The following is an 18,189-nucleotide window of genomic DNA, read 5'->3' on the forward strand; positions in this document are numbered from 1 at the left end:
TCTCCAAATTAGCTGAGTCATCTCGAAGGACAAGTTTATATATATTATCGTTAAATTATTTTTATCTGTTATAACAAATATTTCGTCTTAGTTTTAAAGATTGTCACTTTCATATTTTTAGAAGGTTTACCTTCAATGACTTTGATCGAAGTTTTCTATTTTTATTAGTGAATATATTTAATATATATAATACTTTCTCAAAATTGAAAATCCGGGAATGTGTGTATTTTGGACTGAATCGAAAAGTAACAGTTGCCTTACATGAATTGCTTATTGCCGACATGTTACTAAAGACTTTCATGTTGAAAATGAAACTGCAACGTTTTTATTTGACCAAAATCAAAGTAAATAATTGTAGGTCCTTTTTGGAGTTTTATGACTAATCTTTTTCAAGTGATTGCTACTATTCATTTGTAGCCATCTTCTTCATCTTTTATCCATTTCAAACGCACAAGTTTAAATACTTATCTCAAAGACATTGACTTATTAAACGTCTAGATATGTCAAGCTTTTTCAAAAAAAATAAAATTAATTGAAGATATATTTATGAAATTAACCTTATTACTAATACCTTGGACTCTAAATGTGACTATTACTTTCTCCATTGCATTTATGTCTTTTGCTTACTAGTTACTACATCATGTGTAGTACTTATTGCACTCTTGATCTCAAATTATTCATCTTGTTTCCTTTTTTTATGTTTATTATATAAATAGTAATTATGAGGGACTTTTAACTTTTCTTTACCTTCATTTATACTTAAAATTGCAATATTTCATCAATGTGTGTTTACTCTATTGAATATTTTTAATCTTCAAGATAATTACTCCTATGAAATAAAATGAGGAAAACTTTTTTCCTTAACTTCTAAAAGAAGCATTTAAAATTTAGTCGATTGACCCACCACAATTAATTTACACCTAAACTGGAAGGTAAGTCGTACAAGAATTGAACCTCTTGACTTTACTTTGGGTCCTTTCGTAATGATAAAAGACAACTTCTTTAATAAATACATGTATATATATTTATTGCTTTTCTGCTCACTTTTGCAAGGATTTTTTCAAAATAGTTAGGCCTTCAATTATGTCAGGTAAAGCCTTTCCCATTTGCTCTCTTCATTTCAAATTCAATGTGACTATCCTCGACTTTTCTACGGTCCATTTCAACCAGGAGATAGATCAGTTTTCACATTGACATAATGATGAATTTACGAGAAACGAGTTTGTAGGTCACTTGATTTTTTTAAAATTTTATGTCTTTTTTTATAAGAGATATTCATTTTTACGTCTAGGAGATTTGAGAATGCATTTTGTAAGTCGTCAAGAGATCTTAACTCTTCTGTGGCTCATAAAGCGCAAATCCATTCCATTTTTCACGGAATTATTTTAGAAACGGAGATGGCACTGCACTAAGCACAATGAACAAAGATGAAACATGTCTTTTTTTTCTTTCAAATTTAGTCTGTAGATCTGAAGTTACTCGAACAGCCAAATAATAAATATTTTGTAATGCTGGACTATGTGTCTCAAGTAATGGTCCTCCTAGGACTATGTCTCAAACAATAAATATGTGTTGCTTTGTCAAGCAGAGCATGTAAGGAGTTTTGTACTCTCAAAGGTGCTGATAGCTAGCAAAAATTAAAGAGGCTATGCAAATCTGACCCAGCATTTCCCCGTGGGGCGCACCAGTCTTATTCGTGCGCAAGAAAGAAGGTTCTCTCAGGATGTGTATAGATTACCATCAGCTCAATAAAGTTACGGTCAAGAACAAGTATCCTCTTTCTAGAATCGATGACTTGTTTGACCAACTTCAGGATGTCAGTTATTTCTCTAAGATAGACCTCAGATCCGGCTATCATCAGCTCAGAGTTAGAGGATGTGACATTCCGAAAATAGCTTTCCGTATTCGGTATGGTCCCTTAAAATTCTTAGTCATGTCATTTGGTCTTACCAATGCCCCAACCGCTTTCATGAACTTGATGAACCGTGTGTTCTAGTACGTGGACATATTCGTCATAGTTTTTATAGATGATATTTTGGTCTATTCTCGCACTGAGCACGATCATTCGGACCATCTCAGAACTGTTCTTCAAAATCTCAGAGATCATCAGCTATTCGCCAAATTCAGTAAGTGCAAATTTTGGCTAAGATCAGTAGCATTCCTTGATCATATTGTTAAAAAGACCAAAGCAGTAAGAAACTGGCCTCGCCCCGTCTCTCCATAAGATATAAGGAGTTTCTTGGGTTTGGCCGGTTATTACAGATGGTTTGTTGAAGGATTTTCATCTATTGCATCCCCTACGTCCAGATTGACTTAGATGTAAGGAGTTGATTGATGCATAACACAAGACTTTTCTAAGTTATCCACATTGGAATCACATTTTCCTGTCTGTTTCAGTGCAGGTTGTTGCAGTTACTATTCGTGATTAACCTGCTTTTCTTGGATGGTCGGGTGATCTAGGGCGTCGGATGATATGGGCACCACATGATCCGACGATGTAAATCATCGGGACCATAAATGGATGAAGAACTTGTAAGACTTTTCATACAAGACACCATGTACAGGCCTAAACTAACATTAAAGAAAGAAATATAAAAGTATTGTTCCATCTCTTTGTATTGTTGTGGTTAGCATTCCAAAACTGGTGCCTCTTCAGAAACTCACTCTTTGATAATAACAAGTGATCTATAACATGATTGAAACATGAATTCAATGGGAAGAAAATTATTTCTAATGAGTATAAAATAGACCTTCTCGTATCGATTGGGCAAATGTCTGATGAAAATGTCCTTGAATTTTTTACTCTTCATCTAGATGGTCAAAGAGCTCTTTCCAATGAGCTGCGGCTTCTTCAGGGGTTCGTGTCGTCCACAGGTGAGGCTTTGCTTTTTCACGTGTTTCCAAAATTTCCTGCTTCACATGATCTAATGGTGAGTATGAAAAACAGAATCAACAAAATAGTACTGGAAGCACAAGTGACTTCATGTGGATACGTAGAGACAAGCGAGCAGAGGTGGAATTAAATGAGTTTTAAGTAATATGCACGGTCAATGCAAGCATTTTTTACACTATCAGATCATCGTTACCTGATGTAGCAGGTAATATGTCTGATTTTTAAAGTTTCGAATCCAGCACCTAGAAAATTAGATGACCTGATGGTGTTAAAAAGTGCATACATTTGACACCGAATAAAACTTTAACTAAAGTGCCACATGATATATTTTGTATCGATTGATTAAAAAAAAAAAAAAGCTTCTGCATCTACAATCACATATTCAGAGCAGCATCCATCCAAAATGAGAAACTATTTGTAGCTCAACAACCTCATTAGAAGCAAATGCCATTACATAACTGCCTTGGTCACAAGTCAAGAAAGTGGTTGGCAAAGCAAATCCCAATTAATTTATCAATCATACTCTAATATTGTGGATGAGTTGGATTGTTATTACTTGGGCACACTGAACAGAGTGATATTACTCAGATTTGACGCACACCAAGTGTACTTTACAGTGGCAGGATAAATATTTGGCATGGCTATCAAAAATAAAGGACAAGCCAACTGCCTAGATGGTTTGCAGTTATATGTTTTTTCTTGTAGTTTTGCACAATTTAATATATCGAAGACCTATTTCTTCGAGGACTCTGAAAACATAGATGGGTTTGTTTTTTGTCGAAATATAAGCAGGGCACTTCAGTAACTGTCTTCCAGACATCATGTACACACCGACTGAAAAATGTTAAAACCAAAATGACAGATGGAATAAGATTTAGGGAAAGATGAGCTAATTCTTCAGTGTGTGGGGAGGAAAGTGGAGGTGGAGAGTCCAGCAAATGTTAATTTGTTATTGTATCTCGTTCAGTATCAACCAGTTGAGAATTATGTTGTTTGGACTCTCCTAAATGCTTCCACACCCGTGTCTGATCCTCCAAAATTGCACTGCTTTTGGAGAATCCAACACACACCGGCAGACGTTTTTGAAGAGTCCGAGCAACATAGGCTGAGAATCAACTTGCAAATAGAAATGCAGATTTTCTGTAATGTAAATTGCACTTAAGATTCAAAAGAAAGTGGAAAATTTCTCGGACAAACATGCTAGTAAGTACCTTTGTTTAAAGCCCAGGGCAAACCCATAAAAACTGAAAATGAGTATACAAAAAAGGTAGTTAAATGTAGCAGCAACAGGGCATGCTGAACAGCTGAAGCAAAGAATGTAAAACCACAGTATGAAGCAAACTTCAGATGAGAAAGAGAGAATTAAAAGAAGAGGGGTGACAAGGTTGGCAAAACTTGGATGTACCTATCCCTAGTTTGTGAAATACCTAGCAAGTACATTTGTTTGAGCCAGGACAAGCCCATAAAAAACTGAACCAGAAAAAGTAGTTATACGTACTCCCTCCATTCGCTTTTACTTGTCACTATTTTCCTAATTTGATTTTCATTTTTACTTGTCATTTTTGACAAATCAAGAAAAGACAAAAAAAAGTTCCATGTTTTACCCTTGACAACTTATTCTCCAAATCATTTTTCAATACCTATTACTAAACATCAATTAATAGGAGCAATATGGTAAAGTCAATATACCAATCATTGTTTTCTTAATGGGTGTACCATGTCAAAAAGTGACAAGTAAAAGTGAACGGAGGGAGTAGTGGCAAGCAACAGAGCGGCAGAAGCAAAGAATGTAAAACCAAAATCATGAAGCAAACTTTAGATGAGAAAGAAAGAATTAAAAGAAGGGGGGTGACCAGGTGACACATTACCTCTGGTTTGGCACAATCAAATGTACCTTCCCCTGGTTTGTGAAATACCTAAAAGTTATCCTCTAATAGAAGAAGACGAAGAAACTAGGTAGGTTTGTTTACCTAGATTGTTTTAGTGGAAAGAATAATTATGGATGATGGAAGACATGTCCAAGGCGCAAAGCTTAAATGAAAAGCTTAGAGAATTGAATCTTGAAGTTTAAAAGTTTGGATCATCACCATGTACGGACATTTTGTACTGAAAGCTCATGAAGAAGAAAGTTTGCACCAGCTTACTCCAGATGAATCTCCACGTGTCAGAATGCACATCAATTTACAGCTTCTATGAACTTTACCAAGTCGAACAGAGTCTAAGCTACTTTAAGTCAGATCTACAAAGGGGAGATAATCTTCACGGACACAGATGTTATATGTGCGGAAGGAAGGTGAAAGACACAAACCATCTTTTTCTGCATTGCTAGATCACAACTCATTTATGGAAGGAAAGCAAGAAGCAAAAATACTCTTTTCGGCATACCGCTACCCCGTCTGAAACCATCCATAGCCAGCCTCTCACATCTTCATACAGGGGCATCCGTGCACCTCCTTATCACATGTCTGAACCATCTCAACCTCACTTCCCGCATCTTGTCTTCCACCGAAGCCACTCTCACCTTCTCTTGAATAATCTCATTTCTAAACCTATCCCTCCTAGTAAGTCCATACATCCATCTGACCATCCTCATCTCCACCACCTTCAACTTTTGGATGTGGGAGTTCTTAACTAGCCAACACTCCGCTCCATACAACATGGTCAGTCGGACTGCCACTTTGTAGAACTTACCTTTCAGCTTAGGAGGCACCTTCTAACACAAGACTCCCGAGCAAGCCTCCATTTCAACCACCCCACACCAATACAGTGCATGACATCCTTGTCAATATCTCCATTGCCCTGAATCATAGACCCAAGATACTTGAAACTATCTCTCTTCCGAATAGCTTGAGAATCTAGCTTCACTAGCACGTCATCCACATGCATCAAATCAAAATATAACTGCCTACAGAGAGGTTCGAACTTGGGTCGCAGAGGACACAACTTTAACCCTTTGCCACTAATATTAGACTTCTTATCTAGTTTCTGATATCTAAGTTTTATTATTTTAAAATGAAGAAATCAATGTCCAAAGAGGGACCAAAAATTCTCAAGGTTCGACTCTTCCATTCTTTTTAAAATGTCATTCTGGAGAATCAGGTCCAGAGGTTCCTCTCTCTCTATGTTTACACTATGTCACACCCAACACCAACTTAGTGTTGTTACATGAATTAAAAAAGATATTTAGTTACATGACAGGTACTCCAGAGGCAACAGTTTGTAATTCAACAATAAAGTCCCAATGCCAGTGCTAAGTTAACTGTACTTCCTACGATGTACAATCAAATCAAGCTATCATCTTTTCTCCTATTTTATCTCTCTTTAGCTAAGAGAAACAGACATATATGTTGGTTAGCGAAGAAATAGCTCCCTCATATGCTTACTGCCCTAAAGTAAGTACCACCGGACAAGATAACATCTCAAATGTGCCTTTTCCACATATTCATTTCTTTCTTTTATCAATTTTATTTTGGCTTTCATTATTGGGCTCTATTGGAGATCCAGAATGTCAGACGATAAGCTGATATTGCTAACTAGATCACTTTGATTGATCAAAATTTACAACATAGTTCAGGCAAGTGATATACATACTAAACATGGGTGGACAAATACAGAAAATTGTAGAAACCGATAACTAGCAATCATAATGAAGAGGAGGAGCCTGCAACCTTGTAGCACTAACCAGTAAAAACCTAGACTTGTAGACAACTGAGACTGACACCACCAGGATAACATTAATAACAACTCAGGCTACTATTTCAGTAAGTAAACCAAATCTGATGCACTCTGTGCTGCTATAAATCAATTTGGATACATCATGCTCTCAGTCAAGCCTCCTTACTAGTCTAAAAAGATAAATTCCAAATAAACAACAAGATGGTGGTGGAAAAGGAAAATAAAATACTCCATACACAAGCAGTAGATTAGAGATGAAACAAAATTAGTTAAAAGATAAAACAGACGAACTGGGAAGAGGCAACCCAGACTTGATTTTTAGTTCAGCCGGAGGTAATCAAGGTACATCAAGAAAATATCTGTTTCATAGCCACCAATACTAGCTTACGAGCAAGTGAACAATGATATCAACATTAGCTCTAAATCTATGACTTCCAGTGATCTTACAAGCAACACAATGGTTATTAACTTGTAAAATATATTCTATTAGCATTGTTACCCTTGTCTCAAAATAAATAAATAATTCTATTAGCATATTTGACTGGCTGAGACGAAAATAGAACATCATGAACGGTCCAGATTATGATGCAAGAGAACACTGTACCTCTACTTCAGAAGACCTTTTGGTTTTTAAAGTCAGACAATCAACAAGACCACTCCATTTCTTACTACAATTATCAAGGGCACCAAGTCTGTAGTACTGCTGCATCTGATGAACTGGAGCTGACACAACATAATTTCACATCAGCCTAAATTAATTTCGGTGAAGACTGCACGTATGAACTGAAAACAAGCAGATCTCTTATAAATCCAGTGATATCAACTATACTTTTGTCCTTCTGGACTGTTCATAACTACAGACGGATTTTGCGACCAAAATTTATTAAATAACAACAGCAGCATAACAGAATGTATGGTAGTATAGAATTGTGTTACTTTCTCAGCATGTAAATAAATCATTTTTCCCCGATAAATTATCAAGAGTTTAGAAGCTTCCAGGAATTTCCTTCCTTAACAAGGATGGAAGAACAAATAAAAAAGAAGTGGACATGAGTGAAAAATAGTAGTAATCAATATGTAAGTGTCATCAGAAATCACAGAGCAAGACTCACATCACTTCAGATACAGCAAGTTACCAGTACACTATAATCCTCTTGGGTTTAATAGTTCCATTCAGTTGCAGCGGATTGGCTAAGGCTAATAAACGCAGGGATCAGGGCAAGACTTCACTTTGAAGCCCTGGCTTAGCTAAACAGCGGTCTAGATCCTTGAAGAACCTAAGATTGCAAAGTTCTCTTCTGACAACCCCAAGAGCAGATCTCTTTTGTTAGTATCATAACTATTAACAAAATTTGATAAGCAATTCACCAGCCTCCTTGGTCTACCATTTGTTGAATCATTTACGAAATCCTTATTTAAGGCATTTACATGTTACAAACAGTATGAAAAATTGGAGGTTTGGAGGCAAACTCTGGAATCTAAGGGGTTCAGGTTGAGTAGGTCCAAGACGGAGTATATGGAGTTTAGTGACTTGACGCAGGAGGAAGATGTGGTCGTGAGGTTGGATTCCCAGGATGTTTGTAAGAGGGATAGTTTTAAGTATCTTGGGTCTACGATTCAGGGGAATGGCGAGATTGATGAGGATGTCGCTAACCGTATTGGAGCAGGTTGGATGAAGTGGAGGCTCGCCTCGGGAGTGTTGTGCGATGAGAAGGTCCCACTTAAGCTTAAAGGCAAATTCTACAAAGTGGCAGTCCGTCCAGCTATGCTATATGGAGCAGAGTGTTGGCCAGTCAAGAACTCCCACATTCAGAAAATGAAGGTGGCGGAAATGAGAATGTTGCGTTGGATGTGTGGTCTTACTAGAGGGGATAGAGTTAGGAATGAGACAGTCTGAGAGAAGGTGGGAATGGCTTCCGTGGAGGATAAAATGTAGGAACGAAGGTTGAGATGGTTTGGGCATGTGATGAGGAGGAGTACGGATGAGCCAGTCCGCAGGTGTGAGAGGATAGTGTTGGAGGGTTTCAGGAGGAGGAGAGGTAGGCCGAAGAAGTACCGGAGGAAAGTGATTAGACACGATATGGAGCACTGCAGCTTACCGAGGACATGACCCTAGAAGGCTAGGATGAGTGCGTGAGTTGTAGCAAGTAGGTAGGAGCCACTAGTCAGGAGGGAACAGGTGTCCCTAGCCTGTAAATGTTTGTTACTACTAGGGGGCTGTCGTATTCTGGATGCCCTATCGCTTATCTCTTATTTATTGCGCCTATTTATCTTATTTACAATTGCTCGGATTTATACTTTATTTTATTTTGTTTTAGTATGTCTTATTCCTTTTTATGTTATGCAATCCATCATGCTTCACTACGCTTTGGTTACTATTCACCTGGAGCCGGGGGTCTATCGGAAACAACCTCTCTACTTCTTTGGAGGTAGCGGTATGGACTGCGTACATTTTACCCTCCCCAAACCCCACTTTGTGGGAATACACTGGGTTTGTTGTTGTTGTACATGTTACAAACAGTAAGCAGTCTTCCTCTTCATCGCGAGGTGTAAAAAAATCGGATTCAAGAATGCTTTCAACTGAAAAGATGATCAAGTGAAATTCTGATATTGTTTGTTCATCTGTTCACCGTCTTTCTCCTTCCGGCATCTAATACATAAAGGGATTACATAGTGCATTGGGTATTGACAAAAGTGGATTGTTTTTCCCATTTTCTAAGCTCATTAGAAGTGAACTTTTTGTTGTAAAGCCTTTGAATCAGATTGTTTTTTCCATTTTTCTAACAAAAGTGGATTACTTTGAATCATAATTCAGACCAATCAATTCAGGGTTTCCTTGGATAAAAGAGCTGGAAAGTTCTTCAATTTTTCTTTTTTTAAATAAGTGGAAAATTATGATTTCTATATCTCATAATTGGATGTGCCTAGGTCCTAGTTACAGCGCTAAAAGGGAAATTGGGTCTTCCATTGGTTCATCATAATAACGCTTCTTATCTTAACTGACTTGCTTGGAGTTCAAGTTTTTCCTCGAGAATGGAATTTGATATAAATTGTGGAATTGCATGAAGAAGTCATTATCGTCAGAGGGTGAGCCTTAGCTCAATGGCAGAGTACTCCTTTAGAGACCTGTAGTCACGGGCTAGAAGCAGGGGCGGATCCAGGATTTTCAGTGAGGGGGTTCAATAGTACATATACGGACTAGTCGAAGGGGGTTCAACCTCTATTATTTATACATAAAAAAAATTTTACCATGTAAAAATAGTATAATTTTCCGACGAAGGGGGTTCGGATAAAGCCCCTGGAATACATGTACATCCGCCACTGGCTAGAAGCCTAGAAACAACCTTTTTGCAGAAATGCGAAGGAATGTGGATAGTGCTCAGACTCTTCAAAAATGTCAACGCGTGCGTGTCGGATACTCAAAAAGTAGGAGCATTTTGGAGAATTTGACATGGGTGAGGTAGCAAATTTAGAGAGTTCGAACAACACATATGCTATATGCCCACCTCCTCGACCCTCACACTACCCTGGGAGTACTTTGTGCAGGGAGTAACACCACCTTAGTCATTCCCATTACTGGAACTCATTCCACCTTGCAAGGAAATTGATATCTGCACATCCATAGAAAATGCAGAGAGCCTCTAGGGTTGAGAGCCCTAAAGTATTGAATATTGAAATTAAATAGTTCAAATGAAGCAAAATGAATTGTGACAACTCATATATCCGACCCTTATTAGTTAGGGATTGAGGTATAATTGTTATTTTAACATGGAAATTGATCCTTTGATAGTATATTTCATACTTATGTTTAGCTAAAAACTGGAACCATCGCAAAGAAAGGCATAACAAAGGGGAAAAAAAAACAAATCTAATTGGAGTTGGGATTCCCAAGAACGAGAGCTCCCAGGAGTTGGGTACCGAACCGGTATTACCTCCCACCAACCCAGGTACTTGGTAGCTCTGCCCACCAAGACTTGAACAGATAGGAGGAAACCACCCAACATTGTTGGTAGCATTTGGACCAAGGAAGAAATCTTTAGGCAGATGGAAAAAACTAAGAAGAAGAAGAAGAAGCAGAGGAGCTAGAGATGGAATAAGGAATTCTATCCCCAGTGATTCCATAAATGCAACATCCCAGTGGAGCTGAACCAAAGATTTTTTAGCACTAATACATGTTTTAAAAAAAAGGATTGCTTAGTGTCAACCAAAATAGAGCTCGTTAGGTCTTACTCTACAGAGCTAAGGTGAGACCCTGAGAATATGGAATTTCCTCGTTAGGTCTTACTCTACAGAGCTAAGGTGAGACCCTGAGAATATGGAATTTCCCTTGCTAGATTACAGCAACATTGGATCAGATATGTCATGTTTGCAACTATTCACCCTTACATTCATCGGAACTACAACTGGTGATCAAATTGAATGTGCTTATTCTGATATGGCACAAGATCAGCTTGATTGTCGCACTCTATAGGTGTCGAAGTACAAAACCTACTTGCTGCACACTAAATTCATAGGTTTTAAAGTGAAACCCCATTCAATCTGCAAAAGAAATGATTGTGATGCTATATCTAGAATCTGCATTGGATGTACCAATCAGAAAGTACTTCCTAGTTGAAATGATAATAAGCTAATGAGCTTCGCCTTTCTTTTCTTTATCCTAATCAAAAAAGCAAAAATAACAGGCGAATGTCATTTGCAGCACTAGATTCAACAGCCGTTGGCTCGTCGCAAACCGTATCCTCTTGCTCCGCAAGACTCATATTAGTACATCTCAAAGGCTGGTGCAAGTGCTATCCTGTGCCATAGAATTTGGCGGAGCAGAGTAGGAAATAAATACAGTTATTGATCTGGCATAGAACACCTGTCCCATTCCACAAATAAAAAGGGAGATCCTCCTTCAAACTCTACCTCAGAAAGAGTCTCTTTCAACCTTCTGTGTTCTGAAGAACCTGGAGACCTTCTCTTTCCTAATCGACAACTAGCAAAGACCTCTTGCACAATATATATCTCGAATTTCTAATTGTTTACTTTCTTTAATTACTCATGTTACGGATAGGAGCATAAATCTTTTTCCTTTCGGTTTCTGAGCAGTAGGAGAAATTATTGGTACTATAAAGATTCTCAGAGGTGGGCCGACATAATCTGCCTTTTTTTCACACAATAACCAATATGTCTATTTCATTCACTCAACAATTTATTTCTTACTACAAATTAGAAAATAAGTTAGCTGAAAATTGTATTTCTAAACAAGGATTAGTGGATACTGGACGATTCTTCCAAGCTGTCCTATCCTTGGTGAACAGAGTTATAAGATATCTATTGTTGGTGGGAGGTGGCAGGAATCCTGTGGATTTAGTCGAGGTGCGCAAAAAGTATCCCGGACACCACGGTTATCACAAAACAAAAAAAACAATGTTCATGACCAATTGAATCCTTACATAACAGTAACTATCATGATGCCTAACGATTATGATTCTCCATACTTTTCCATTTGATTGCTATTATTAAGTACTAGTAATTACATGAATTTGACACCTTAAGCAGAAATTTGACACCTTAAGCAGAAACCCCTGCACCCTAACCGTAGTTTAGCTATGAAGAGAATTATGCTGGCCACACGAAGTAAAAGAATATACTGCCTATTATGATTATTCCAAATGATCTAACTGTACAAATTAAAAAACCTCACAACCTCAAGGAAAAGCAACTATCTAAAGTAATGGATCTACATAATAAAATTCTCAACTTTCAACCACAAAAAAAAAGAACTTTTTTCCCCATCAAAACAGTCATTTGGGAACACCATCAAATATGCATCAACAACATACCCAGTCTAGTCTCACTTTGGTCTGCGGAGGATAGAGTGTGTACACAAACCTCACCTATACCTCAAAGGTAGAGAGGTTGTACCCTTGGCTCAATATATAGAATCCAGGTAACTAACTAATCTTACTGTACCCTTCTAAAAACTAGTTTTCTAACACAACAATGAAAGAAAAAAGATAGTGAACAGCATTTACAAGAAGCCAGCAGAAGAAACATCAAGATAAACAGAAAACACCAAACCAAAAAAACAAAAGACGAAAACTACATTCAAGCTCCAATAGAGAGTGTAATGATCATGCTGGAACATTCTCATAAAATTTTCATGATTCACACAAACAGAAAGACAAAGATTACCTAGCTAGACCTTCAAGTTTAGGCTGCAAAAATCTCTTAAACTTTTTTGGAAATAAGAGCATAACCCACCACCACAACAAACTTCTTAGATTGTGGTACCCCTCCACAAACCATTTCCTTTTCCCTGTGGTTTCTTTCTTCTCGTGTTGTAATCTTCCTCTTCATCATCTTCCAATCTCCCTCTTGTACCCCATTATCTCACCCCTCATCCTCATTTACACCAAATTACTTAAAAAAAAAAAAAAAAATCACCCCCACAAAACTCCTTCTTTCTACACCGACCAATTCAAGAAAAAAAATTAATCCAATATGCATAGAATATAAATCCTTTTCTTCAGAATTAATGGCAACAAATGAATAAATATATATAAAGAAATAGAACTTACAGTAGCAGAACCAGAGTGCATCGAAGTAAGGAGCACATGATAGTCCTCTTCGTGATTGCTTTTCAGAACTCATCTCAACTTCTCCCGACATCGGAATTTCGGTTTACCGGCGGCTGAATCACCGTTTGAAATTTTGCTGAATGAGTTGTGGTGAACGTCTCAACTCTGAACCTCCTAATTCACTCAAAATATCCTATTTGACCCTCTACGTTTTTTTAGTGTCACTTTTACTCCTCTGAAGAGTAGGAACTATTTTAATAGGCATTTGAACATAATTTGGTTGAGATTTGGAAGGAGAAAAAGAAAGTACTATAATATGTGAAGTGATAGTTTAAAAAAGATTATTGTAAATTGACGTTTTGTGAGTAAAATTTGAAATTTTTCTAAATTTACATTTCAAATCTGAAGTTGAATTAACGGATCAATTTGACAATATAATCATTTTGAAATAATCTTTAAATATTATTCAAATATTTCAGGTTTTTTTATTCGCAATCAAACCGCTAACAAGTGTCTTTTTTTTTACATTCACTTAATTACTCTGAATAAATTCTTACCACCTATGATAAAGTCTTAATATCACTAAGATGTTATTCATTCATCATTTTTTGAAAAAGAATAGCTCATCAAAATTTCATTCATTTTGTTGTTAGATATTGTTGTATTCAAGTACTATCAACTATGACCACCCATAATTATCATCTTCAATCATAATCACCACAGTTAATTCTCATCACACTAGTTATATTATTTACGATCATCACAACCAACCAACATTCCTATAACTAGCACCAATTATCATTCATATATATATATATATATAAGAGAGAATAGGATTTTTTGGTAGTCCTCACATTATTTTTTTTATTCTCTTTTACTCTTAATTGAAGTTTTTATTACTTTGTAAGTTAACACACATTTTAGTAAATTTTAAAAATTTTAAGGCTTTTTACATGCCATTAAAAATGAAAAAGGTGATAGTGGGCCCCACAAAGCATACTCATACATATTTGAGTCTTTATTTTTTAAAAAATGTTATTGAACTTGTTTCAAATTATATTTGATCTTAACAATTAATTATAAACACATATATAATACTTGTATATAAGAGAGGATATTGAAATTTTGGTAGTCCTCACAAGGACTTTTTGGTATTTAATTTTTTTGTGAAATGAAATTATTACACATGATAATTGATAGTGTCTTTTTTATTACATATTTTCATTTTCACCCTTATTCTTTTTGTTAAGACTATTTCACTTGGGTTTTTATGTGTGGTTTTTTCTTGCTATTTATTAAATGACTGTTTAGTTAAACCTCCCTTCATTTTAAATCAACAATCACTTTAACTCAAAAAAAAAAATCAAGTTAATTTTTTAATACAAAATAAAAGTTTGCAATGATTTTCAACTACAACCTCATATATAGTTCTTTTTAATATTATTCAGTTCTCAAAATATATAATTAAAATGGGACGAATAGAGTACTCTTATAAGGGGCATGAAAAAAAAATAAACATAATAAGTAAATAGACTGAATTGAGTAATCTATTAAGGTAGTTTATTATCATTCAATATCCTTATAGATCATTTTTTTAGTTGATTTATATAAAGTCTCTAAATTAAGCTTATAATTTTTTGAAATCATTGATTTTATTTTAGATGATTTTATCGATGAAAAAATTATTTTGCAAAAACTACTGCCACTAAAATTATGAGTGAAGTCAAAACTCAATAAATATCAAAATAAATTTATTTTTAACTATAACTAAGAAATTACATACTACCAAATTTATAAAAGTATCAATATTTTTTCTATTTATGACCTCCATCGAAGTGTAATGATTAAATATTTTAAACCGTGTCATTGTATAAAATATCGACTTATTTTAGCCTTTTGATATTCTAATTCTCTGGAAATACTTTTTTCGTCACAAATAATTATTTATTTAAATTATCCAATTATATGATTAACGAATATAATAATTATGAAAACTTATCAACAAGACTTGTTTAACATACCATTAGATTATATATATATATATATATATATATATACATATATATATATATATATATGTATATATATATATATATGTATATGTACACACACCACCACCACTATTATGTATCACCATCGCCCATTATAATTATCCACTGTTACCACTAACATTAACTATTATTATGGTTACTATCACCGCTACTAACTGTCACTATCTGTAGAAATATCGTCTCAGGTGTAAATCATCGACCGTTCTATCTACCAGTATATAGATATATAATCTAACAAACCCATCTGCGAAATAACTAATAAAATTATATTTCCCCCACCCCACTCCATAGACAAATAAAAGTGTTAAAAGGAGAATGGTAATAAGTCATACCATTACTATCTAGAACAGACAGATCAAAGAGCCACAAATCTTGTTTTCGCATAATTATGGATCTTGTCTGAAATAAACACCATAATTTTACTATTATTATTTATCATCACTCTCGGTCCCAATCTATTTTTTTTTAATATTTATTAATATAGTATTGAGTTAATTAGTAATTTAGTATTCCATATATTTGTTTTATTAATTTTCAATAGTGATATCACTTATACAATGATATATTAAAAAAACAAATGAACTTAGTTATTTAGTATTCAGATCTTAACATTGTATTTAGATCAAGAATCTTAATATTTACGCATACTTTAAATATCCAAATGAAAACATGTTGACCTTTAGAAAATAAGGCGGAGACTAAAGTCTCATCATTTGTTTGTACTTAAATGAATATCTTAATTTTAATTATTCTAATTTCAGTCATTAAGTGTGTTTTTATATCTGAATATTAATTCTTTAGATCGTAATCATATTAATTATGTTTATTATATTCTATTTTACAACTACGTAATAGGTCTAAATAGATTCGAATGATTAAAGTATGTAACAAAGTCTTAAATTGTCTATTCAATGATTTCTAAAAAAAGATGTCAATCACCACAACTCCATCTGCTCTCATAGCTCACTGAACCTATTGTTACAGTCCACTATTATTAACTATTATCACCCACCTTTCATCACAATTTTCAATTACGCAGTTAATTGTTGTTACCATTTATAATCAACCATCGTTATTGTCACCAACCGTTATATGTTATTACCATCAGTTGTTACTATATATCATCAGTCACCTTTATCATTCATTATTATTATTAATTACCATATCATCCATCATAATTATTAGTCGTCTTAATCTATCTGATGAAAAATCAATTTGAGCCTAGTAGTTTCATAATTTTGTCGAGATTCTTTGTATTCAACCTATTGAACCATCGAGATTAATGTCATACTTAGATGTGATTCATTTAGATCAAACATTATAATTAGTATTTTGAAAATGAGTCGTCTTCAATTTGTTACTTTATGCCCATGTTTTAACGCGCGCGCTCTCTCTCTCTCTCTCTCTCTATCTATCTATCTCTCTATCTGTCTGTCTGTCTGTCTTGTCTGTCTATATATATGTGTGTGTGTGCGTGTGTGTGTATATATATGTGTGTGTGTGTGTGTGTATATATATATATCTTTGCATGTCGAAGCTTTGACTTTTAGACAAATTTTGTGGATATCATTTTATAGTTATTAACTTTAAAATAATTTTCAATAAAATATATGAATTTAAGTCTATGAAAATAACTTAAATATTTAGATAGTTTGTATTAGCAAGCGGGTTATGCATTATATTTCATTTATCATATTTATGGTGATGAAGATGAGGAGGGGTGTCTATTTCCACGAATCAATTCGATTTTATGTATGACGATCTACTACAAAAGTCATTCTTCTTATGAGGAGACTGGTGGGCAGTATTGGGAGAAGTAAGAAAACTTATATATAGTGTCTATTGAACTAGAAAAGACATACGATAAAATTTCATTGAAGGTTCAATGAAAATACTTAAAAACTAAAATGGAGTGAATTCATCCAGTTTAAATACAAAGAGAATAAGCTTTTATTGTTGGAAAACTTAAAACAACTCATCACAAGATCACAAGTAAATTAATAGACAATGATGAGTACTATAGAAAAATGGTCGGAACGGTAATGACACAGCCCGGACTGGGGACTTGTCGTAATAAGGAATCCCAAGTTCATCTAGGATCAGGGTCCACCCCCTTAACCCAACCCAATCACCTTATACAACCTTAGATGAGCTGAATTTCGAACATATAATAAGATAGCATTATTGTTCACATCAAAACTGGATGATGCGATTCCATTGATACAGAGCCAATTCCAATAGACTTATTGGAGGGTCCCATTCGCGTGCATCCAGTAGGAATTGAACCTACGAATCCACCTATGATGAAGCTTGCACCAGCTTTGGATTAAAGAAGATCGGCTATAGAATCGAAGAAAGGAGCGAGAGACCTTCTGGCGCCCCGGTTCCTTCTTTCCCCAACTCCTTCTTCTCGGAAGAAAAATAGTGGATTAGCAGACGATTCGGGAATAGAGAAGTGGCCCTATGTTGAGTAAGGGGGGTTTGGGGCGGCCCATCTGATTAGTTCAGCTATCACTGCTGGAAACCCCAGCGGTTGTTCAAAGCGAAAGAAGTTCCGATCACAGCTTCTCAAACGGGAAAAAAGAGCATTTATTATAGAGTATATAACTTCGATCATAGGGATCAATTCTAGTCGCATAGCTTCATAATAATTCTGCAAAGCTTCCGCATAATTTCCTTCGGATTGATAGCCTCCACCCGCCTTATAATATTCAGGATAATTACATTCTTGAAAGGATCAAGGGCTCTACCCTCTCGCATAAAGTCTTACGCTCTTATCGTCAACCTTCATGGCTTTTTGCTCGTTTGGTCGGGTGGACAATTAGCTAAAGCAGCGGGTGCTGTAGCGAAACTGATTGCAAAAGAGGGGAAATCGGCTCTCTTTTTCTGGTATTCCGCAAAGGAGGTGGATAGGGTCAGCGAAAGAAGTGGCGAGGGCACTCGTAGTCTCTGAAGGATGAGAACCAACTATGTAGCATCTACATCGAGAATTCAAGTATTGTAT

At 35.4% G+C, this 18,189-nt stretch overlaps 1 protein-coding gene and 1 long non-coding RNA gene across 3 annotated transcripts; one reads left to right on the plus strand and one right to left on the minus strand.

Moving 5' to 3' along the window:
- The first annotated feature begins 1,927 nt into the window (after positions 1 to 1,927).
- Positions 1,928 to 2,608, plus strand: LOC124887662. The gene is made up of 2 exons (XR_007045502.1): positions 1,928 to 2,126; positions 2,398 to 2,608. It is a non-coding gene; the product is annotated as an uncharacterized LOC124887662 (long non-coding RNA).
- LOC107838907 lies at positions 2,560 to 13,412 on the minus strand. Of its 2 annotated transcripts, none has more exons than XM_016682168.2 (3): positions 13,135 to 13,412; positions 7,173 to 7,291; positions 2,560 to 2,910 (listed from the first exon to the last, which is right to left on the minus strand). In XM_016682168.2, the coding sequence occupies exons 1-3, from the start codon at positions 13,223 to 13,225 to the stop codon at positions 2,800 to 2,802; spliced, it is 321 nt and encodes a 106-aa protein (XP_016537654.1). In that variant the 5' UTR covers positions 13,226 to 13,412; the 3' UTR covers positions 2,560 to 2,799. The 2 variants fall into 2 exon arrangements, with proteins under 2 accessions (XP_016537654.1, XP_016537662.1); XM_016682176.2 differs by having other exon boundaries at positions 7,173 to 7,285; positions 13,135 to 13,377.
- Positions 13,413 to 18,189: the final 4,777 nt, after the last annotated feature.

Source organism: Capsicum annuum, chromosome 1 (genome assembly GCF_002878395.1).
Source record: "Capsicum annuum cultivar UCD-10X-F1 chromosome 1, UCD10Xv1.1, whole genome shotgun sequence".
Classification (NCBI taxonomy): domain Eukaryota; kingdom Viridiplantae; phylum Streptophyta; class Magnoliopsida; order Solanales; family Solanaceae; genus Capsicum; species Capsicum annuum.

Excerpts from the sequence above, each read along its gene's own strand:
- LOC107838907 (XM_016682168.2), bottom strand. The coding sequence starts at position 13,225 with ATGTCGGGAGAAGTTGAGATGAGTTCTGAAAAGCAATCACGAAGAGGA. Across the intron at positions 7,292-13,134 it reads TGCACTCTGGTTCTGCTACT|CTCCAGTTCATCAGATGCAG; the intron begins GTAAGTTCTATT and ends ATGTTGTGTCAG. Across the intron at positions 2,911-7,172 it reads AAAGGTCTTCTGAAGTAGAG|GAAATTTTGGAAACACGTGA; the intron begins GTACAGTGTTCT and ends CATGTGAAGCAG.